Below are 24,602 nucleotides of genomic sequence, written 5' to 3'. Positions count from 1 at the left end.
TCTAGTGTATTCTTCATTTCCGTTATTGTGTTGCATATCTCTGTTTGTTTGCTCTTTAATTCTTCTAGGTCTTTAGTAAACTTTTCAATCTTTGCATCCAGTCTTTTTTCCAAGTCCTGGATCATCTTCACCATCATTATTCTGAATTCTTTTTCTGTAAGGGTGCCTATCTCCTCTTCACTTAGTTGTTTTTCTGGGGTTTTATCCTGTCCCTTCTTCTGGTACAAAGTCCTCTGCTTTTTCATTTTCTCTATCTTTCTGTGGCTGTGTTTTTCAGTTCTGCAAGATGAAATACTGCTGATACTGCTTGATACTGCTGTCTGCTCTCTTGTGGAGGAAGCTATCTAGGAGGCTCATTCTTGCTTCCTGATGGGAGGGACTGATGGTGGGTAGGGCTGTGGGTGGAGCTTAGTAAGACTTTTATCCAATTTGGTGGGCGGAGTTCAGTAAAACTTTAATCTGCTTGTCTGCTAATTGGTGGAGCTGTGTTCCCTCTTTTTCAGTCCTTTGGCCTGAGGCTACCCAGCGCTGGAGCTTACAGGCTCTTTGGTGGGGCTAATGGTGGACTCTGGGAGGGTTCATGCCAATGAGCACTTCCCAGAACCCCTGCTGCCAGTGCCCCTGTCTCTTCGGTGAGCCACAGCTGCCCCCCACCTCTGCAGGCAACCCTCCAACACCAGCAGGTAGGTCTGGTTCAGTCTCCTATGGGGTCACTGCTCATTCCCCCTGGGTCCTGGTGAGCACATTTTTTTGTGTGCCCTCCAAGAGTGGAGTCTCTGTTTCCTCCAGTCCTGTGGAGGTCCTGCAATCAAATCCCACTGGCTTTCAAAGTCTGATTCTCTGGGGATTCCTCCTCCAGTTGCCGGACCCCCAGGTTGGGAAGCCTGACGTGGGGCTCAGAACCCTCACTTTAGTGGGTGGAGTTCTGCAGTATAACTGTTCTCCAGTTTGTGAGTCACCCACCCAGCATTTATGGGATTTGATTTTAACGCGATTGTACCCCTCCTACCATCTCATTGTGGCTTCTCCTTTGTCTCTGGATGTGGGGTGTCTTTTTTGGTGAGCTCCAGTGTCTTTCTGTCGATGATTGTTCAGCAGTTAGTTGTAGTTCTGGTGCTCTTGCAAGAGGGAGCGAGCGCATGTCCTCCTACTCTGCCATCTTGATCCTATCTCTCTACAGTCCCTTTTGAAATGAGAAAAGCTACAGGTTGCTGAAAGATTTATTCTTGAAGTCTAATTCATATGATCCAGCAGTTCTACTTCTGGGTTTTTCTGAAGAAAACAAAGTCACTATCTTGAAAAGATATCTGCACCCCCATGTTTATTACAGCATTATGTATGTATACAGCATATATATGTATGTATGTACACATATGTGTGTGTATATATATGTGTGTGTATATATATATTCAGCCATTAAAAAAAAGAATGAAAACCTGCTATTTGAGACAACATGGATAGACCTCAAGGGCATTATGCTAGATGAAATAAGCCAGACAAAGAAAAACAAGCACTGTATGTCCTCACTTATATATGTTAGCTAAAAATAACAACAAAAAAACAGAACAAAGTTTTTTAAAAATGAAACTTATAGAAACATATACCTTCCCTATATCCCAGGATTTCCACTCTTAAGTACGTACCCAAGAGAAATAACTTGTTCATAGCAGATTTATTCAAAATAGGCAAAAACTAGAAATAACCCAAATGTCCATCAGCAGGAGACTGAATAAACAAATGTGGTACATTCTTACAATGGAATATTTGCACTCCAATAAAAAAAAAAAAAGAACAAACTGTCGATAAAAGTGACAACATGGGTGAACCTCAAGAACATCAGCAAATGAAGCTGAACACAACAAGAACATCTACGGTATGATTCCACTTATATGAAGTTTAAAAATGGGCAAAGCTGCTGGTTGAGCCAGAAGAATGGATAAAGAAGATGTGGTACATATATACAATGGAATATTACTCAGCTGTAAAAAGGAATGAAATTGGGACATTTGTAGAGTCATGGATGGACCTAGAAACTGTCATACAGAGTGAAGTGAGTCGGAAAGAGAAAAACAAATACCTTATATTAACACATATATGCAGAATGTATAAAAATGACACAAATCAACCGGTTTGCAAGGCAGAAATAGAGACCCAGATGTAGAGAACAAACATATGGACACCAAGTGGGGAGGGGGGGTTGTGGGGGAGTGAATTGGGAGATTGGGATTGTGATATATACATTACTAATAAGAAAAAAATATATCAAATTGTACACTTTAAATATACACAGTTTATTGCAAAAACAACAACAACAAAAAACCAAAAAAACTGGTGGTTGAGCAAACTGTAGTGACTGGGAAGGGGTATGAGGTAAATTTGGAGGATCATAGACTAGAATATAACTTACTGTATAGTGTATACAACTGTAAACATGTAGGCATGTATTACTGAGCTGTGCACTTAAAATGCATGCATTTTGCCACACATAAATTGTGCTTCAATTTAAAAAATGGGGAAAAGAATCCTACCTGGAACCTCAAAATATGTGTCGCTTGGGTGGGAACTGGGAACCCCCAGCCAAAGAGATCTGGGTAGGATTACCACAACCTCCACCTGGAGATGGGGGAAACCCTATGACTCCCCAAGAGTTTATTGAGCCCTAAGTTCTCTCGATTCCCTTCTGTGCACTCTCTTTTCCTCCACACCAATACAGGCATGAAACTCAGACAGTTCATTCCCCCTCAAAAAAATTCTCCTCATGCCAAGCATTTGGCAAGTTTAGTCATCTTTCTGAAGGTTTGAAGTCAAGGGAGGGGTCTCATCATGGAGCGGAGGCTGGCCCTCCTGCCACCTGGCTGGCTGAATTGTCTCCTCTCCTGAATGTGAAACAAAAGCTGCTTTTCTCAAGCCACGAAGACAGCCAATACCCAGGTTACAGGGTCTCGGCTTCCTCTCTAAAGGGAGCTGAACAAGAAAATTCTATTGTTAAGAATAGAGCTCTCCTTCTAAAAAGGACTCTGGAAAATACAGAATTCTCCCGTCTCCTCTGTGTGTAGCCATGCCACTCTGGTTGGAGCAAAGAGTAGAGGCAAAGCCTCTAGGGGAGGCTAACTGCTACTTCTCCTCCCATATTTCCCCTTACCCTTTGCCTCCAGGCCCTGCGAGAGCTCTGAAAAACCTTTAGAGTCCTTTGAGGGCAATTTGAAAACCACTGCACTAAACTTTAGAAAAGGAAAGAACTGTGACAAATAAATGAAGTTTAGAAGAAAGGCCATTATCCGTGTGTTTAAAGAATTGGAGTCGTTGGAGCAGAGATTCTAGTTATACCGGGTGCTTTGGGATCTGCTATGGTCACAGGCAGGCACCCACCAACTGCCTCAACAGTCCATGTGTATTTCTAACATGTAAACATCCACTGGAAGGGGCTAGTGGCCTGTGAACTCCCGTTTCCCTCCACTGAGGCCTCCTCACCTTCCTCCTTCCTCTTCCTCCCACTGTCACAGCCCTTCCTGCAGGTCTGGCCCTGCTTAGATGTTAGTGGCAGGACTGATGTGGGCTCTCTCAGTCCCAGCATCTTCCAACCCCTCCTCAGAGGCTGGCTCTGTAGTCTACTCAGATTTTCTATTTCTTCATGATTTACCCTTAGAAGATTGTGTAATTCTAAGAATTTGTCCATTTCTTCCAGGTTGTCCAATTTGTTGGCATATGGCTGTCCATAATATTTTCTTATAACCCTTTGTATTCTGTGGTAGCCATTGTAAACTATCCTCTTTCATTTCTCATGTTATTTATCTGAGCCTTTTCTTTTTTTTTTTTTTTAGTGAGTCTAGCTAAAAGTTTGTCAATTTTGTTTATCTCTTCAAAGAACAAGCTCTTAGTTTCATTGATTTTCTCTGTTGTCTTTTTAGTCTCTGTTTCATTTATTTCCACTCTGATCTTTATTATTTCCTTGTTCTACTGACTTCAGGCTTCATTTGTTCTTTTTCTAGTTACTTTAGGTGTAAGGTTAGATTATTTATTGAGATTTTTCTTGTTTCTTGAGGTAGGCCTGTATTGCTATAAACTTCCCTCTTAGTACTGCTTTTGCTACATCCCTCAGATTTTGGTTTTCATTTGTCTTCAGGTATTTTTAAATTTCTCCTTTGATTTCTTTGATGACCCAATAGTTGTGGTTTTTTTCCACCTTTCTTTTTGTAGTTGGTTTCTAGTTTCATACCATTGTTGTCAAAAAGATGCTTGATATGATTTTAATCTCCTTAAATATATCAAGACTTGTTTTGTGTCCTAATATACAGTCTTTTCTTCAGAATGTTCCATATGCACTTAAGAAGAATGTGTATTCTGCTGCGGATGGATGGAATGTTATGTAAAAATCTGTTGAGTCCATCTGGTCTAATATTTCATTTCAGGTCATTATTTCTTTGTTGACTTTCTGTCTGGATGACTTATCCATTGATGTGAGTGGTGTGTTAAAGTCCCTACTATTATTGTTTTGCTGTCAATTTTTCCCATTAAGTCTGTTAATTCTGCTTTATATGTTTGGTGCTCCTATGTTCAGTGCATGTGTATTAATAACTGTCATGTCTTCTTGATGAATTGTCCCCTTTATCTTTATATAATGTCCACCTTTGTCTCCTGTTATATTGTTGAGCTTGAAGTCTATTTTATCTGATGAGATATGACTACAACCACTTTCTTTTGGCTTCCAGTTGCTTGGAGTATCATCTTCTACCCCTTGGTTTTGAGCCTATGTTCGTTTTTAGAGCCGAGGTCACTCTCCTGGAGACAACATATAGTTGGGTCTTGTTTTTTAATCCACACAGCCACTCTGTCTCTTTTGGCTGTTGAATTGAATCCATTTATATTTAGGATGGTTATTGGTAAATGAGGACTTAGTACTGCCATTTTATCTTTTGTTGTCTGGTTGTTCTATATCTCCATTGTTTCCTTTTTCTTGTGTTTCTGTCAGCCATTTGGTTAGTGGTTTTCTATGACTTTTTTTTCTCTGTTTCTTCTTTTTCTATGTTTTGTGTTTCTACTCTAGACTTATGTTTTGTGGTTACCATGAGGTTTGCAGAAAACTTCTCATAGATAAAATAGTCTTTTTCTGCTGATAACATCTTATCTTCATTTGCCTAAACAGGTTCTGTCTTTTTGCTTTTCCCCTTTTATTATTTGTTGTTGTTGTAGTCTCAAGTTAACCTTTTTTAGTTGATTTTGTTACCAAGTTGAAGTAGCTATAGTTATTTTTATTGACTTTTCCCCTTTAACCTGAGTGCTCTGATTAAGTGTTTAACAACCTGTTCTGGATCAGTGTGGTGATGGCACGCTCTCCTGGGCCAGGCCTAAGCCGCACCAGATGAGGGACGGACGTTCATGGCAAAAGGGCGGCTCTTCTTCTGCCTGCGGGCCCTTTACCTCTCCTCTCTACCCGTTAGTGGTGTGTGGAAGGCAAGGGTGCACATCTGGTGGGTGGGGCCAGGGTCCTCTGATGCAGCAGACATTGTCGCTTTGCTTCCTGCCAGCAGTGGGGTGGGCCGTCCCACCTCTGCATGGACGTGTCATCCTTGGCCCCCCGTGGTGCCCCAGGAGCACTCTAGGTTGCCCCTCAGGGGGAGCCCAATGGTGGTTGTTTCCCTTTCCCAGTGAGCCCCTCAAGTCCCCACTGCAGCGGTGTGTCCTGAGAGCAACTCTCTTGGGGGATGGAGACAGTAAGGGAGGCATACCTAATCCCTGTATAGGGCCAGGTACTGCCTCCGCAGAGTCATCCTCACTGTGTGTGTGTGTGGGGGGGGGGGGGGGGGCGGAGCACGGGGTAATGGGAGGGGGGGCGGGAACTGGCAAGTGATCACCAGGGAGGTTGGCAAAGAATACAGGGCTGGGTGTGGTGGGGGAAACTCCTAGAGATGAGTCCAGGCTGCTACGTCCCATTGTCTCTGTGTAGCTAGACAAACATTGGTTTACCAAATCTTTGCTTTTCCATCTCCAGGTGAGTGGCCTTCCTCCCCTTTGAAGTCCCAAACCACTACCCTCCACACCCTCTTTGGTCTTTAGGAGCCAAAGGTGGTATTTCAGGGGAGGGCTTTGGCCGTTTTGGCAATGACTTGGTTCTCTGGGCGGAGTTTCTCCCATGGCCACGTGTGTAGGGGGACAGAATTTCCCACCCTCAACTATACTTCTTTTGTATATTGTTAGAAGCTGGTTATTTCCTGAGATGTGAAGAGGGCTTTGGAAACCAGGTAGGAGTTGTGCATTCATAAGAAACTTTTCCATTTATAAGGGTGACTCCCTCTCAGGACCTAGAAGAGGAGGATGACCTGTTCTCTAGAAAATCTTATCAAGGATGAGAACAGACAGAGAGGAGAAGGCAGGGTCTTAAATGTACATCAAAATCACCCTTGTCCACTGTGTTTTTCCTGGTCACCTCCTCAAATTGACTCTCTCATCCTCAACATCCTCGTTTGTCTTTAGCTGAGAATGGTATTGAAGATGAGGGCTTCAGCCACTTTGACGAGTGAGTCAGCTTTCCTGGGTCTTTCCCACATATACGTGTTATTCAACTTCGATTTTCTCCTGTTCATCTGTTGTCTCGTCAATTTAATTCTTAGATCAGTCAGAAGAACCTAGAAAGGCAGAGGAAAAGCTCCTCTTCCCCAACAACACTATCAGATACATTTGTCACTGTGAGACACACTTGTCACTGTGAGACACACTTGTCCAAACCCACAGAATGTACAAGACCAGGAATGAATCCTAGAGTAAACGCTTGGTGCTGGGTGATCATGACGTGTCCATGTAGACTCATCGATTGTGACCAAACATTGCTCTGGTGCAGAATGTTCATAGGATAGTTGAAGAGTGTGAGGCTCTGAGTGCCTGGAGCAGATTGGGTGGGTGGGGAGGAGCAGAGGGCATAGGGAACTCTCTGTCCTCTCTGCTCAGTTTTGCTTTGAACCCTAATTTGCTCTAAAATGTAATTCAGCCTATTCAAATACAAACAAACAAGGGAAAAAAGAACGATTCTGATATAGTTTTGATTTTCTGATTCTATTTACTACTTTACTCAAAATTTGTGTATTTTTGCCTTTTTGTTTCAGGTAGAAGAGTTCCTTTCAAAATTTCTTGTAAGGCAGGTCTAATGGCGATGAACTCTCTCAGCTTTTGTTTTCTAGGAAAGCCTTTATTTCTCCTTCATATCTGAATATTCATGGCTGACAGTTTTTATCTTTCAATATTTTGAGTATATCATCCCATGCTCTCCTGTCAGGTCAAATTCCTGCTGAGAAATCTGCTGATTGCATAATGGAGGTTCCTTTGTAGGATACCACGTTTCTTTCCCTGGCTGCCTTTAAAATTCCATCTTCAGGGACTTCCCTAGTGGTCCAGTGGGTAAGACTCCATGCTCCCAATGCAGGGGGCCAGGGTTCGATCCCTGGTTGGGGAACTAGATCCCGCATGCATGCCACAACTAAGAGTTCACATGCCACAACTAAGAGCCCCCATGCCACAACTAAAAGATCCCACATGCCACAATGAAGACCCAGCACAGCCTAAATAAATATTTAAAAAATTAATACTGACTTTTAAAAAAATAAATTAAAAAAGAAATTCCATCTTCATCATTCACTTTTGACAGTTTGAATATAATGTGTCTTGGAGAAGGTCTTTTGGCATTGAGATAATTAGGTGTTCTCTTAGCTTAATGGACTTGTATCAATAGATCCAGTTCCTTCCCCAAGTTTGGGAACTTTGCAGCTATTATTTCGTTAAACTTAAATAAACTCTCTGCTCCCTTTTCCCTCTCTTCTCCTTCTGGGATATCCATTACCCTAATGCTGCCCTTCCTAATAGAGTCAAACCGTTCTCATAGGATTTCTTCATTCACTTTTAGATCTTAGTTTTCTCCCCTTCTACCTGTATCATTTGCAGATTTCTATCTTCCTGATTACTAACTCTTCCATGTGGTCTGCTCTATTTCCAGTGCTTTCTAATGCATTCTTTCTCTTATTTATTGAGTTCTTAAGCTACAAAATTTCTGTTTGGTTCTTTTTTAGAATTTCAATCTCTTTGGTAAAATACTCCTTCTGTTCTTTAACTTTATACCTGAGCACATTGAACTGCCTTTCTGAGTTTTCTTGTAGCTTGTTGAGCTTTTTCATGACAGCTGTTTTGAATTCTCTATCAGTTAGGTTGCAATATTCCATGACTTTTTGTTTGGTTTCTGGAGAATTTTCTGTTTCTGTTTGTGATACCGTGTTACCATCGTTTTTCATGGTGCTTGATGAGTTTTCCTCTGCCAGTGCATTTAAAGTGGTAAAGACCTTTTTCTTTAGGTAAAGCTTTTTTTTTTTTAATTGATTCTAAAGAATTCAACAGATTAGTAATTAGAGTCCTTTCGTTTGCTTTTCAACAGGTAGAGCTATAACACATTTCTGAGTTTCTCTTACCTGAGGTGCCTCTCATTATACTTGAGAATTGGCACTTCACCCTCTCACTGCCTCTTCCAGAGATGTCACCCAGTGCCCTCATTATAGCTGCTTGTGCCTCCACGTTTGCTGGTGCCTTGCTGATGCTGGTGTCATTGATGTCACCAGTGTTACCACCTGGGGCTCCAGGATGGCTCGTGCCTCCACCTTGTCTGGGGTTTCCTGGGTTGCAGGCTTCACCATCACAGGGGGACAGAAGGGTAGGGGGGAACCAGGGTCACAGGCACTTTGGGGGCTGTTAGGTTCATGGGTGCCACAGGCACAGGCAGGGATCTGGATTTGCCGGCACCTCCATGGCCAGAGGAACAGGTTTACAGGCCCCACTGCTGCAGCTCCCTGTGGCTGTGAGCACTGCTGGGGTTGGGAGGCGCAGACGTGTGCCACCTCGCCTGTCGCTACTGGCTTCTCTGGGGCAGCTGGCTCAGCTGTTGTAGCCAGGGTCTGGGATCGCAGGCACTGCCTCCACTGTTCCCCCAGTTCTGCCTCCTCTGTGTATTTCAGTCCACCCACTCTAGATGTACAGTATGGAACTCTCTGGCATCCTGTTGTGTTGGGAAGAGGAAACTTTGTTGAGTTATGGATGTTTTACTGGTTAGAAACTGAAGCAGTGAGACAAAGGGAGCATCTCATGCAACCACGAGGCTGGATAATTGCTACAACTTTTAAAATCTATTCACCAGTTGATGAACATTTGGGTCATTTCAGTTTTGAACTATTATGAACAATGCAGCTATGAACATTTGTACACAAGTCTTCGTGTGGACATATGTTTTTACCCCTCTTAGGTAAATACCTAGGAGTGGAAATGATGGGATGTATAGTAAGTGATGTACCCATACATTCACCCCAGCCATGGGTGGAAGCACAGTTAGCTAGGGAAGTCCAGAGCCCCAGGCCTGTACGAAAAGCTGGAGATAAGCTCAAATTCTCAATATCTTCATGAGCTGAGTCGTAAGCCAAGAGTAAAATAAGACCTAGTCTGGGGACTGTTGCACCGCATATGGCCCCCTGGAGGCAACCACCCACCACCCAGCCCCCTACAAGGGAAATCTCCCATAGAAGAGAATTCCTGTGGAAGATGAGCTCACGGGCAAGAAATACAGGACATACGAAAATGTCAACTTCCATAAAAGTAGCCTGAATAATTGATACCTCCCAAAAGCCAATAATGCAATCTTAAAGGTACTTAAAAATAAATGTATATTAATCTAAAGATGGGGGCTTCAGCAATGGAGAGCGTATGACACTGGCAACAAACATTCACTGGCCATTGTGTTTGTTAGAAAAATTCCCTGGACTGTGGCAATTTCCACGAGTGAGCTGAGAAAACACTTTGCACAATTTGGCCATGTAGGAAAGTGCACTGTACATTTTGACAAAGACACTGGCTTTCTTAGAGGTATGGGTTGGATTCAATTTTCTTCAGAAGAAGAGCTTCACAATGCACTACAACAGGAAAATTGTGTTATTGATGGAGTAAAGCTCCACGTTCAAACTCAAAAGCCCAAAGCTTTACCAGGGGATCAAACATCTGATGAGAGAGATTTTTGAGACCATCACTGCCTATTAAACAAAGTAAACAAAACTTAAATAAACATGTTTTTAAGTAACTGTATTTAACTAACTAAATAATTAACACAGAGATATTAATTGTTGAGCTTTTCTTTTCTGTGCTTCCTTGTATGTGACACTTACCCTGTCAGTCAGAGCATCCATACCTCCTTGAAGATAACTAGGATACGTAGTTGGACAAAAGCAATGTTTGCTTTGGGGCAGTTTTTGCTTCTAATATTTACTATTGAGACTCAAGAGGGAATATCTGAGAGAAACAGAGCATAAACTCTAGAAAGAGAACAGAAGATATGCCGCTTTCCCTGTAGCTGACCACTGGGGAGATTAGATAAAGATCACCTGGACTAGCTGGTGGCCTCGAAACAAAGTTGGAGTCCCGGATATGAGGGGACCTGACTTGAGAAGGTCACAGGAAGATGTCAAGGGTTATCTGTGGCTAGAACTGAGCCAGTCTTAAGATGACTTGTGGCCTCTTGAGCTAGCACCATGTCATCCACATTTGCTATTCCTCTCAATACACAGATAAAGGCATTCCATGGACCACCATCGGCGTAGCACCCCTTAGATTACCCAGTAACATACCTACTGATTTCCAAGAATTTGTCAAGCACTTGCCAAACATTTAAAAAAATGAAGCACCTTTCTATGTAATAATATAAAACAATCTCCAAAATATATTTTTAGGGGTAATAAAGTATATAATAGTTTATGTAGTAGGGTAACATTTGAACCATTTATAAAAAAAGTATGTACACTTACATGTATGTGTGTGTGTAGTTAATTATTTACATATTTGTATGTGTAAAGAACATCTCTGGGGACTTCCCTGGTGGTACAGTGGTTAAGAATCCACCTGCCAATGCAGGGGACACGGGTTTGAGCCCTGGTCCGGGAAGATCCCATGTGCTGCAGAGCAACTAAGCCCGTGTGCCACAACTACTAAGCCTGTGCCCTAGAGCCCGTGAGACACAACTACTGAAGCCCATGCACTCTAGAGCCTGCATGCCACAACTACTGAAGTCAGAGCACCTAGACCCTATGCTCCACAACAAGAGAAGCCACTGCAATGAGAAGCCCGTGCACCACAACAAAGAGTAACCCCCTTTCACCACAACTAGAGAAAGCCTGCACACAGCAATGAAGACCCAACATAGCCAAAAAAAAATCTCTGAAAGATACAAGAAGCTGGTGACAGCAGTTGTCTCTGGAGAGTGGAAGGGTGGCTAAGAAATAGAGTGAGTGAAGAATTTCTTGTATTGGAAACTCTTTAGTTCCTTTTGAACATTTTTATCCTGTGTACGTGTTACACGTTCCAAAAATTGAATAAGGTAATACAAATATTCACACAAAACAACAGTTTTTCTTCCAGATAATTTGCCTGCAAAAGTCCTCACACATGTACAAAGAAAAAAAATACGCCATTTTGTTTATAAGGGTGAAAAACTAGAAACAACCAAAATCTTTATCAATAGGGGAAAAATGTGTAAAATATGGAATAGCATATAGCAGTTAGAGAGAACAGATAAATGATAGATGATAGATAGATAGATAGATAGATAGATAGATAGATAGATAGATAGATAGATATAGATAGATAGATGATAGATAGATGATAGATAAATAGATCTACCATAGAATAACAGTTAAAGGAAGTGAACTAGAGTGATCTCTCTGTGTATCAACATGGAATGACTGAAAAACATATTGAGTAGAAAAAAAGCATAATATAGAGTATATGTTTAACATAAAATTTAAGTAGATTTTTTAAAACAAACTAAAGAAAAGTATAAAGAATGTGTTAAAACACAACGTAGTTTACCTCCTGTGTGGAGGGCAAGATTGGAGGTCAGGGAGTCGGGAACCTGTGACAGTTTATTTCTTGAAAACAACTACCAAAAAAAAAAAAGATGGAAAGCAAATATGACCAAATGTTAAAAGCCTTAATTCTGGACGATAGGAATATAGATGTTTGTTGTTTTATCCTTTGTGTTTTTCTGTATTTTAGACAGTTCTAGAAATGTAAATAATAGTATAATACAAATATCCAGGTTCTCCAGATAGATCTTTTACTCTCTTTATAAAGTCAAGTCCATTTTAAACAATCAGCCTTGACATTATTAAAAAAATATTCCTGTAAAAAATAAAATTTTTGTTAGAGGTTTTAAACATTGGGAAACTCTCTGGTTGTGGTTTCGGATTTCATACTTCAGATGCAACAGGGTGGAACCAATGTCGCGGAGAACGCAGGGAAGTTTCACTCTTGTTCCAACAAGATGCCTTGTACACACCCACTCGTTGCCCCACAGCCCCTCAGTCTTTCCAATTTCTGTTAGCATATTCTGCTGAAGAAGCAAGAAAACTTACTTCAAGGCATACTCATTTTCCCTTTGCCTTTTGTTCTTTGAGGAAAAAGGAACATTCTACAGGTGGAGCTTGTGAACAACACCCTTTTTAAAAGCCAGATTCTCCACCCTTACCTGACCACTTCAGCACCAGCATCCTACCCAGAAAAGAAGCAATTAGCCAAAATGATGCCTGGAGGCTTAACTGAAGAAAAAGATGCCACTCCAGAAGTCCAGGAGATTGCTAACAAGGTGAGTAGATGCAGCCCATGAAAAGGTTTGCTCCCAAATCTTGGTTCCTAGGTTGGCCCTGTGTTAAGCATGTGGGTGAATGTGAAAACCAGAACATGGGGAAATGCGTGGTTTGGTTCAGGTGTCCATACAACTGAAAATTTTTTCAGATGAAACCTCTGATAATCCTAACTGTGAGAGTGGACTTGAGCAGGTCACAACCCTTCTCTGAGCCTCAGGTTCCCCATTTGTAGAAGAAGAATTTTTATTGGATCATCTCTAAAGCTCTTACAATGTATGATTCCAGGGTTACTCATTCAGTTTCTGATGCAACTTTTCTATTCTCCCCAAATGGAGCCAACATGTAATTAAAGTCTGAGGTTGTTAACAATTGATGAGCTAGACTTCAAATGCACTACAGGAAAAAAAAATTTTAATGGATTGAATGAAGAACAATATTGTAAAGATGACCCACTTACAACTTCCTACGAATTTGACTCAGTGGACAATGTTTTCATATTTGGAAGATGATTAAACTAGTAGAGAAGTGGCATAGTCTACGGTGATTCCAAAACTGATTATGGTGAAAATAAACTCAATGTGTTTAGCAGGTTAATATATTTTTCTAGTGTTGTCTGATTAGCTATCACCTATATAATAAAAATGTATTGTGTTGCATATTTTATGAAAAGAAAAAATGTATAAATTATTATTTTAGGTTTGTAAATTGTTGCCCTATTTTCTTGTATCATTTTCTTGCTTTTTCTCGCTGAAACTTCATTCTGTGGTACTTGTTTGGCAAAGATTCAATTCTTGTATAAATGGAAGAGATGGGATTCTCCATGTTAGGGCACTGAGACGCTCTCTAAGAGAGCAGACGCCTAGAATTCTATCACTCATTCTGTGGGGCTAAATATTTCCCTTTCAAGAGTTCTTTTGAAAAAGTAAATACCTCGTCACTTTTTCTTTCTTGAAGAAGATAATATTAACTCATGAAAGCCTTCATTTGAATCCCTGTATTGTCAATGTCCTCAAACTTCAATGTGCACGTGGATCATCTGGGGGTCTTGTTAAAAGACCATATTCTGACTCAGTAGGTCTGTGGGGTGGAGCGGCTGAGGTTCTGCATTTCTAACCAGCTCTGGGGGTGCCCAGGCTGCTGTCCACGACCTCACTTGCCTGCAGGACTAGAGATACAGTGTATTCTGAGGCCTATGGGAGATGGCCTTTCTAAAATCAGAGGCCAGCAAAAGATTCTCAGTTTCAACTGTGAAATGAAAATAACCCCTCTTGCCCTGCGACCTCAGATCTGTAAGGACTAATGAGAGCACGTGCATCAGAAAGACTTGGAAATGAGAACGCAATGTGCCTAGGTGAGGTATCACAATTGTTTACTTCAAATTTTTGCTTGAACTCATCTCTGACCCGGGAAAATCCCTCTGAGACTCTCCAGGGACCAGAGCTGTAAGGGGGCTGGGAGTAACAGAAATATGCAATGTAGAAGGTAGAAGGTGCAGAAAATTGTAATGATTTTTATAAAGTCTACCTTAGTCACAAGAATAATTTTTTTTAAGTAACTTGTAAGAAGGCTTTGCATTGTCAGTAACAGCCATCTGTGAGCCACACCTTAAATGTATAAATTAAGTTGAAGGTGTGTTTCGTGCTGTTCCCTTGGGCTTCAGCCCTGTCAGAGAGATAAAATAAGAGTTACTGAGTAACTACCTCTTCCCTGAAAGGTGCTTTGCAGTGCTGATAGACTTGTCCTCCATGCAAACTCTCATTAGATTTTCATAACCCTTGGGGCATGGAGGGAAGACATCACATCCATTTTTCAGATGATGAAACTGAGATTCACAGAGATTAATAACCACCTAGTCCAGAAGCTGACCTATCTCCAGATTTTCGACCACATGCCTTTTCCACCACACAGTGGCAGCAACATGAAGAAGCATGTGGAGTGAGGGGAATACACTGGAGGGAGACAATCTGGCAAACGTGCCTTCTCTGTGCAAGCAGCCAGCCTCAGATGTAAAGCAATATGAGAAATGAATGTCAATGAATCATTTCTTGAATATCTCTGAGGTGTCCCGCATCATGTTAAACATTCTAGAAGACCCATAAAGACTGTAAGACACGGCCCCTGCCCTCAAGAAGTTTACAATCTACTTAGGAAAGTCAAGATAGCTGGAACATAATATAAAACAATCTCCAATTAAGTACTTTTTTGTAATCATAGGTTTTGGACCAGGAAAAACTTTAGAGAGTGCTTGTCAACTGTCCTTACTTTCAGCTGAATAATTACTGTGTAGCAGCTCTCTTCCTCCAGTGTTAAACTCCCAATTATCACTCACCTTCCCTCGTCGCCTCAGGGGACAATTCCCAATTAAGTATTGGAAGATTGAGGGATAGTCAGCTTAGAAAACATCTTGTAATTTAGGAGGCACTTTCACATCAATTATATCATTTATTCCCCCAAAACAACCCTAAAAGGCAGATATTAATACAATGAGTTTTAGGTGAGAAAATTCAATCAACACCTTCTCCAAGATTACAGAATTACTTAGATTCTCAGGCAGGACCAGGGAAATGGGTAGGTGTAGGTAATCACATACCTAGTGTGATTTGAGGGGGGGTCCCAGGGAAGATTTCCATTTACCTGTCATTTATCTTGGAGTTTTATTCCTTTGATATTTTAATGTGTTTCTAGTTTTAAACTTGGCCTGTTAAAATGCAGGTATTCTTGGAGGAGCTGAAGTTTATCAGCTTTCCCTGTTTTTATCAGACAGCTTCTTAGTGGAATGCCAGCTGAAGGAAGAACTCGTTAGGGAGGGAAAGAGGAGCAGAAGGTCATCATATAGACAGAAGAAAGCATCAAAGAAACATGATGACTGTGGGTTCAAGGAATTTGACATCAGAATGAAAGAGAGAGGTTGGATCAGGTCAGAAAGAGAAGAAAACAAAGGGCTTGGGGTTGATAAGGCTTGAGCATTTCTAAAGGCAGAAGAATGGAGTTTCTCCATTCTGAAGACAGCAGAGACTGGATGGTAATGGTGGTATCAGGGACTAAAGGCCGTTAGTGGGTCCAGAGTACACATGGAATGAACCGCCTCTTCCAAGATTCTCTAGACACATCTTCTATCCTCTTTCCCATTTGGGGAGACAAGTTGTCGTGAAGGAAAATAACCCTGGTTTCTTCATTCAGAAAACATTGTTTCGGGAGTTCTCTGGAGGTCCAGTAGTTAGGACTCTGGCTCTCGGTGCTGAGGGCCTGGAATCAATCCCTGTTTGGGGAACCAAGATCCCACAAGCTGCATGGTACAACAAGAAAGAAAGGAAGAAAGGGAGAAAGAAAGAAAGAGAAAGAAAGAAAAAGAAAGGAAGAAAGGAAGGGAGAAAGAAAGGGAAAGAAGGAAGGAAGGAAGGAAGGAAGGAAGGAAGGAAGGAAGGAAGGAAGGAAAGAGAAAGAAAGAAAACATTGATTATGTATACAGTACTGTGTGAGTTGCTATAGGGAGAGAAGGGACATAAAGATGGTCCCTACCCTCAGGGAAATTTATAAAATAAACTGGAGAAAAGAGATACCCATGAGGAAATAAAGAGCCCAACATGGCCCCACCCATGTGAAGCCATGGTATGTATAATTAAGGCCAAATGAAGGGTCCACCGGAAAAGCCTCTGGGTCATTACGGCTGATCCGTTATCTTACGTCATATGTGAAAAACCTTTGGGTGAGACTTCTGAGTATGTTTATGTTCAGGAAAGAAATGTTATTTCAATAATTATTTTTAGAAATAAGGGCTGTTATTACACATGCACAGATGCAGACACACAAAACATACACACACACACGCACACACTCACACCCCTAAGTTAAACCTGACTGCTGAATACCATTCCTGGCATACACACAGTCCATGACTTTTGTCTGCCAGGGCACCACACAAACACCCCGTCTGCATACCATTATGGACACGGGACCCGGGAGCTTAGCATGTCGTGGCTCTTACCTGAGGATTTGTGTTCTCCTCCCTGACCACAGCCTCCTCATCCATCACCTCTTCTGTTGTCCAGGGAAGCTGCCATTCAGCCACCCGACTCCTTCAGGCACTCCCCTCCCATCTCCATCACAGCGTGCCTAGGCCCACTCGTGCACTCATCCAGCCGTATCCCACGATGGGCGGTTTCTCCTCCATCCCTGATTTCCGTGACCCCATGAGCTCTGGCATTCCAGTCCTCGATTAGAGGTCACTCCCAATGCCACCGCTTCCCCCTCAGCTTCTACTCCAGGTTCAGAGAACTTTGCTCAAGGAAGATACAGAATCACAGAAAACTCACCCGTTACAAATCTACGAATTCATGCCAGCAAACAACCACAGCAGGACCCTCCCATCCCCCTGGCCTGACCAGATGGACTCTCAGTGCTTTTTCTTAGAAGATTGCAGCCATCTGGTGCAAAAACAGCCTGATTTACTGATCCCTTGCTGATCTCATTCCTCTCTCCAGTCTAAGACTTTGTCCTCCTTTCTTAAGCCAGGTTCCATTATTTCTTGTACACTGGGAGCCCCATGCTTCTCCTGCCCTCAAAACATAGGCGACAAATGTCCACAGATCATCTTTCACCAACCCTACTGTACTTTCATGCCACTACCCAAACTCTCCTTTGTTACTCTCTAAAATTTCCCAAATATGGCCTGTCTGTGCTACCACTATTATCTTTCTATACATTTTTCCTAAATTACGCCCAACCCAAGTGTTTCTGCACAATGATTACAGGTAGGGGGAACACCTGGGTCTTGGGTACAGCTTGGCTCCAATCCTCAGATCCCAGAGAACTAACAGCTAACCAAGATTCATGCTCTGCAGCAACAAGAAATGTGTGAACAGCTCTGGGGTAACTGCATCTTACCAGGTACTCCTCCCTGGTAGCATCCTTCCCCTGATTGGGACCCAGGTAATAAACCTACTCTGTTCTCTTCAGCACCTCAACCACCAAGATACATGGCAGGCTAAGGAGGGTGAGTGCCAACGATGTTTGGCTCAAGGTCTGTCTATTTATCACCAGACTCCAGACCACCATTCCCAGCTGGCCTTCACCCTCCTAGCCCCCATTCTGGGGGACTTTCAACACCAACCTGCCTTCAAAAACTTGAGGTTTCCCTGACCAACTCCTTCCTACTCTGCCCCTTTTCCTCCTCCTCACCGGAAATCTCATCATCCCAGGTTCAGAGCATCCAACAACAGAGCAATACAAATCTATTTCACTGGAAAGGGGGAGCAAGGCTACAGGTTATAAGTACAGTGAACCCGCAATCAGAGCACACAGTCTGACAGATGCCAGTGCACTTATAGAAACAAACTAGGACATTTGAAATCAACTCTCTCATGGAAAATTCTGGACTTGCTGACTGCATAGCTACAATGGAAAGGTTACCGATTTGGATGTGTTTCTAGGACAAATAGAAATAAAACGTCTCACACACACACACATACACACACACGATAAATCAGATACTTACCAGGCAAGGACTTTAAAAGTTTAAATAACTTTAACTAGTAATTTTTCAGCCTTAAGCAGTCATGTTCTCCTCACACTTCAGGTTCCTCATCTGCAAAATGAGGCTTAAAAAGATAATTTGTGGTTTAGTGTAGAGATTAACTCTTACCAACTCAGCTCCTAACTTAACTAGTACCCAGTTTTGGCTCAAAAGGGGTAGGATGGAGGCAGCAATAAGACAGTGAACTCTTCCCTTACTCATTCTCTCTGCACTTTTCCCCTCTCTCTCCTGCGAGCTACCTTTTCTTTCTTCTTTCCTTTCTTTCTTTCTTTCTTTCTTTCTTTCTTTCTTTCTTTCTTTCTTTCCTCTTTCCTCACTATTTATCTTTTTCCTTTCTCCACTTTGGAACCTCATTTTCCATCTCAAGAAAGCAATCAGGGACTTCCCTGACAGTCCAGTGGTTAAGATTCCACATTTCCAATGCAGGGGGAGTAGGTTCTACCCCTGGTCTAGGAACTAAAATTCCACAGGCCATGCAGTGCAACCAAAAAAAAAAAAAAGCAATTACATTCTTCCCATCTATTCTGAAGGTTACAGGAGAAATGGGTGGTGGTCTGTGAAGGGTTTGCCCTTCAAAAAGTTTTGATACCCAAACTGAGGCACCAGTAAAAAAGGATTCAAAACACTTGCCCATTGATGGGAAGAACTGGGTGGCCTTGAGAGAACCCCAGGTGCACTGGAGGCCTGACTGAAGCTGTATATGCACCTAAAATGCTTCAGTCATGGACAGGGAGGCAGCCTCACGATAAACAAGGTGTTTCCGACACACACATTTGTTTCCTTTCCCCCTAAATAATAGGAAAGGATTAGAGGGAAAAAAGGCATTAATCTACAAATATAAAAACAAAGAGAGGGACATCCCTGGTTGTGCAGTAGTTAAGAATCCACCTGCCAATGCAGGGGACATGGATTCGATCCCTGCTCCAGGAAGATCCCACATGCTTCAGAGCAACTAAGCCTGTGTGCCACAACTACTGAGCCCATGCACCACAACTACTGAAGCGCACGCCTAGAGCCCGTGCTCTACAACAAGAGATGCCACCGCAATGAGAAGCCCGCGAGCCGCAACAAAGAGTAGCCCCCGCTCACCACAACTGTAGAAAGCCCTTGCACAGCAGTGAAGACCCAACACAGCCAAAAAAACAAAAAAGAAAAAGACAATGAGAGATAAGCAAACACCTCAGGGATATTGACAAAACTTTGTATTTTGTTTTGTTTTGTTTTTCTTGACAAAACTTTGGGAGATGGAAAACATGAACAATGTAAAATGACTGAGTCATCTAGGCAGAGCCTAAGCCACACAGGGGAATGTCTGAGTCAGAAGCAAGCAGATTCAGGGTGCAGAACTCCAAAATGGCTCAAACACCAACACCACTAGAAACTCAGGAAGACCAGAGTGAGGCATGGGGCTAAAACCAGGAGAACTGATGGGGGATTGGTATGAGAAGCAGTAAGACTGCCCAGATTCTTCCCTCTCACTCTCCTCTACCCCGGAAGACAAGCTATTACCAGTCCTCCACCCGGGCAGAAGATTGGAGCCTTACTCTTAGCAGAAACTGAGTCAGAGAAACTAGAGTGGACGCTAGCATATCAGGCCCAGCTGAGCGCAGGAATGGAGACCCTGTACTGAAAACTGGCAGAGTCAGTAAAAAGTGACGGATTGAATTTGAGACTCTCTTGCTGCCTTCTCATGCTTGGTTCAGGAATGCTGGCATCTAAGCTTGTATCCCTCTGTGGTAGGCAAAATGATGACCTCTATAGATGTCCACAGCCAAATCCCTGAATCCTGTAAATATGTTACCTTACGTGGCAAAGGGACTTGCAGTTGTGATTAAATTAAGGCTATTAAGATATGCTATAATATGTTTGCAACTTTAAGCCTGATACTATTTCAAAATAAAAAAATTTTGTAATGAGGTAGTAATTACTGGTCTCCCATTTTTATTAATCAGAGACACGTTTAACTATTTGTAAACACATATTTAACAGATTTGTAAATCATGTAAACGGAGTTCAATATAGCTTTGGTAATTTGTTTACTCTTGTTGACAAAAAATTAATCAGTTGATTTAAAAAAAGAAATAGAAAGTTTTATTCAAGCCAAATTTGAGGATTATAACCCAGGAAGAGCATCTCAGAAAGCTCTGAGAAGTGTTCCACCAGTTAGAAGTCAAGGCACAGGTGTATACGCTTTTTGAGACAAAGGGCTATACATCAAATGATGTATAGTTAACAATTTATATAATCCAGATCTAAGCAGCATTGTGGTGGGTCATGTGACCCGTTACAAGATCAAAGAAGTAAGTTATCTTTTAAGGAGTTATCTTGATGCTAGGAGAATGTTGCTGTTTATGGCTGAGCAGGTGTTCCTGCTGATGGGGGTGGTTTGGTCAAGGCACAATGCACACAACGCACTGCGGTGGGGGAGAGGGGAGGCCAAAGGGGAGAGATTTTGTTTGTTTTTTATTTTTTTTTTATTTTTTTTTTTTTTTTTTTTTTTTTTTGGGCACACGGGCTTAGTTGCTCCGCGGCATGTGGGATCTTCCTGGAGCTGGGATCGAACCCGTGACCTCTAAATTGGTAGACGGATTCTTAACCACTGCGCCACCTAGGAAGCCCTTGTTTGTTTTTTAAATTTCACTTGTCTTGCATAAAAATATGACTTTTATTTCATACGCTTTTCTTTTCTTAAGGTTAAACCACAGCTTGAAGAAAAAACAAATGAGACTTACAATGAATTTGAAGCTGTAAAATATAAAACTCAAGTAGTTGCTGGACTAAATTACTACATTAAGGTTAGAGTTCAACATTCACTTTAGCACTAAAAGATATTGTACTTTTCACTTAACGTGATGTTGCCTGTCACCCCTACCTTCTAATTTGTTCTCCTCCTTGTCCTAAATCAAAATGCCTACCTAACATACTTCCCAAGCGGTAAACTCTCAAACTTGGCAGATGATGGTATATTTATATCATCATTTTCATGTGAATTTAGAAAGCTTTCTTATATTGATCTTAATTTCCAGAAAATGTATAGAAAAAGATCTTAGAATTCAAAGCACGTTTAGCTTTGTGGCCATGGCTTCTTCATGTGGCATCCTGAAGATGTGGGGCTGGAACAGATGCTATCTTGAAGCTTATTCCATGGCTAAGCTTGGTGATTCTATGTGTCTAAATTAAATGGATTTAAGGAATGACTTGGATCATTAGCTGAGAAAATAATTTAAACCGCTTTTACCCTTTAAATAAGCATGTTGATTAATATAATTTAAATATATTATTTTTGCAATTCAAATAACTAGATTCAACTTATAGCACTGTAGGTGTAGTTTGAAACAGTGCAGAATTAAAAATATCTTAAAAATTAATGTTATAGCTATATCAGAATATTAAATGATGCACTGATCCAGCTCTAATTGAAGAAAATACTTGTAAAGTTATTGAGGGAACCAATCCAACAAATCAACCATGGATATTTGGAAGCCATTTTCACCCTTTTGTATTGAGAAGATGATCATTCTGATTTAGTAAATAATAACAACAGGCATTACAATGTATGCAGTTAATCTTTACTAACCTATTTGACCAGGGCACAGTCTGGCTTCTTTCTCTTTAACTATTAACCACTTAAGATATAAAAAATTTTAATGTTTCCAGCAAAAAAAATAAAATAAGCATTGTTAACCAGCTCAGCATGAGAAAATGACAAGACTGGGTCATGTGAAAAGATTAGCCCAGTCCTACCAGGTTTGAGCTCCTGGTACGTGACAGGCGCTGGGGTGCTGCACGGGAGTGAGACCCTGCCCTGCCCTCAGAAAGCAATGACGTGTCCTCCTTTCCTGCTCTCTTCACAGCTTGAAAAGAACAGTTTCCAGTTAAAAGTGGTTTTGTTCAGAGATAAGAAACATTCTGTCAAAATTGGGATCATTATTTGAATCATTTATGATTAATCCAGATGCATAAATTTCACATACTAACCAGCTCATATATTTCCTTAAAAGGCCCATCAGAAAACTGCCTTGAGAATGTCTTCCCTGAAGACCAGTCTTAACAACAGTCCCCTTCCCGCCTCACCTCATCCTTCCATTTACTATCAAATTTCTCCTACAGGATGAAAGTCATTGACCCCAGCTTCCTCCTTACTTTCTGGCCATCTAGCTGTTGACCTCTTTCACCTGAACCACTCACTCTCTGAATTTCAAGTCTGGCTGGTGATGGGCCCTCCTCTTGTTTTTCTCAAGTACCTGTCAAGAGGCAGGTGGTAAAATGGGAGGATCGTGGGCTTTGGCGTCAGTCCTGGGTTTGAACCTTTGCTCCGCTTGTTGCACTGATCAAAACCTGTGTGATGGCAGCCCCTCATCTTCTCTGAGCCTTCATTCCTTTATCTTCACAACATGAATAATAGCAACCTACTTTACAGGATGTTGTGTGCAATAAGTGAACTAGAAATTTACTAAGCACTTACAATGTGCCGGGCACTGTTCTAAGAGCTGGGCATGTATTATCTCATTTAATCCTTTTAACATGTCTGATAAGTATGATTATTTCCTTTGTGTTACTGATAAGAAAATTGACCCTGGGAAGGTGACGTAACTAACAAGGTCACACAACTAAGAGCACAGCCAGAATTTGAACCCAGGTAGTCGATGCTTACCTATTGGCTGTGCTACCTATACTAACGCATGCAAAGGTTGGTGCCCTGTTCCAAGCACAGAATAAATGTTTTTGAAAGATTACCCTAGAGTGAAAAGAACACAGATGTTGAAGTCTGGATTTGAAGTTTGGCTCTGTCGCTTACTAGCTGAGAGATGTATGAAAAATTACTTAATCTCTCTTAATCTGCTCTGCATCTGTAAAATTGTCCTTGCTCTACCTTTCTTCAAGCCTGTAACAAAATGTAAATATATTCAAGTATATAGGATGGTCATCATAGTGTCTGACTCATGGTAAACATTTGATAAATGACATTTATTAAAATTAGGTTAGACTTATATATAAAGAATAAACTAGTGGTTACCTGTGGGGAGAGGGAAGGTGGTAGGACAAGATAGGGGTAGGAGATTAAGAGGTACAAACTACTATGTATAAAATAAATATGCTACAGGGATATATTGTACAGCACAGGGAAATAAAACCATTCTTCTGTAATAATTTTTTTAAATAAAATTAGGTTAGGAAGGGACGTCAGAGCACAATAAATATTATTCAAAGACAAAACTTTTATTGTCTGAACTGAGAACAAAAGTGGAAATTCTTACCATAGTTTTCTAGGTCCCAGATTCATGCCCAAATTACCATTTCAATCTTCATACCAATGATTTCCCAGCAAGATCCCTTTACTTTAGAAGGGAAATTAGACTCTCCACCCCTGGGCCCTGCCCTGCTGTTTTACCTATGGGCATTTATAAATCAGGTTCTAACATAGATATGGGAACCACACATCCCAAATTTTCAAGGGCAATTCTGATTTTCTTCTCCTTTCTCAAACCATGTGACAAAGTATCCCAATTTGGGAGTCAGAAAATAGAATCACCAAAAAGGCTGTCACTTGTTTTCTTGATCTGTGCATCTTTGAAAATGAAATACAACTCTGGACTTTCCTTTGTGCACAGAGTATAGTAAAATATAAAATAAAATAAACCTAGGACCTATGCCTCTTGCCATACCTTTAGCTTACCCTTTCCCTCATAAAATAAGGTGGTGGGTTTATGTAAACTGAGGGTCTAAGAAAGGTGGTCTAGGAATGCCATTCCAAAAAAGCTTATTGCAGTGAAATCTTTGTCTGTAGATCTTTCATTTGACGTGGGTCCATGTGAATGAATCTCCTTTATTTTTTTTCTCTTTTTAACTTCCAGATACGAGTAGGTCATAATCATTATATTCACATAAAAGTATTCAAAAGCCTTCCTCAAGAAAATGAGTCTTTGACACTTTCTGGCTACCAGACTGGCAAAAGCAAGCAAGACGAGCTGAAGGGCTTTTAGCAGCATGTTCCGAAAGCAGTCAATTCTTTCCACTGGCTCCTGATTAATGACCCCTGAGTCCTGATTAATAAATGTAACTATCAATAAAAAAGTATTCCCTTCCAAATAAATTAATCTCTTCAACTAGCTTTCATCTACTTTATATAATAATAGTTGCCTTTCCTTTCTCAATTTCAATGTTACAGCTTAAGAGTAGAAATTCCATACAAACTGATGTCAATTGGAAATCTTGGAAAAATTACTCAGGCCTAATGCAACTAGCTAAAGGATAAAACCACAACCATTCCCACCGCTGGCAGGCCAGATCATGGGTTACCAGTGCCCTGGGGCTGCTGAGAATTCAACACTCCACCTCCACCCTCACATTTTAAAATTAAATCAAGTATTTTATCAAGCATATTTGTATTTTAAACCAATCTCAAACTTACAGAT

General features: G+C 41.3%; 1 protein-coding gene across 4 annotated transcripts; it reads left to right on the top strand.

Annotated features, from left to right (window-relative positions):
- Positions 1 to 450: 450 nt before the first annotated feature.
- Positions 451 to 24,297, top strand: CSTA (cystatin A). 4 transcript variants are annotated; one of them, XM_057697310.1, is made up of 3 exons: positions 451 to 683; positions 12,465 to 12,652; positions 13,939 to 14,025. In XM_057697310.1, the coding sequence occupies exons 1-3, from the start codon at positions 581 to 583 to the stop codon at positions 13,951 to 13,953; spliced, it is 306 nt and encodes a 101-aa protein (XP_057553293.1). In that variant the 5' UTR covers positions 451 to 580; the 3' UTR covers positions 13,954 to 14,025. The 4 variants fall into 4 exon arrangements, with proteins under 4 accessions (XP_057553293.1, XP_057553292.1, XP_057553291.1 ...); XM_057697309.1 differs by lacking the exon at positions 13,939 to 14,025 and adding an exon at positions 12,989 to 13,352 and having other exon boundaries at positions 454 to 683; XM_057697308.1 differs by lacking the exon at positions 13,939 to 14,025 and adding an exon at positions 24,042 to 24,297 and having other exon boundaries at positions 530 to 683.
- The last annotated feature ends 305 nt before the right edge of the window (positions 24,298 to 24,602 follow it).

This window comes from Hippopotamus amphibius, chromosome 10, assembly GCF_030028045.1.
Source record: "Hippopotamus amphibius kiboko isolate mHipAmp2 chromosome 10, mHipAmp2.hap2, whole genome shotgun sequence".
NCBI lineage: Eukaryota > Metazoa > Chordata > Mammalia > Artiodactyla > Hippopotamidae > Hippopotamus > Hippopotamus amphibius.
The sequence above is the reverse complement of the archived record's forward strand: the minus strand, read 5'-3'. Positions and strand labels throughout refer to the sequence as shown.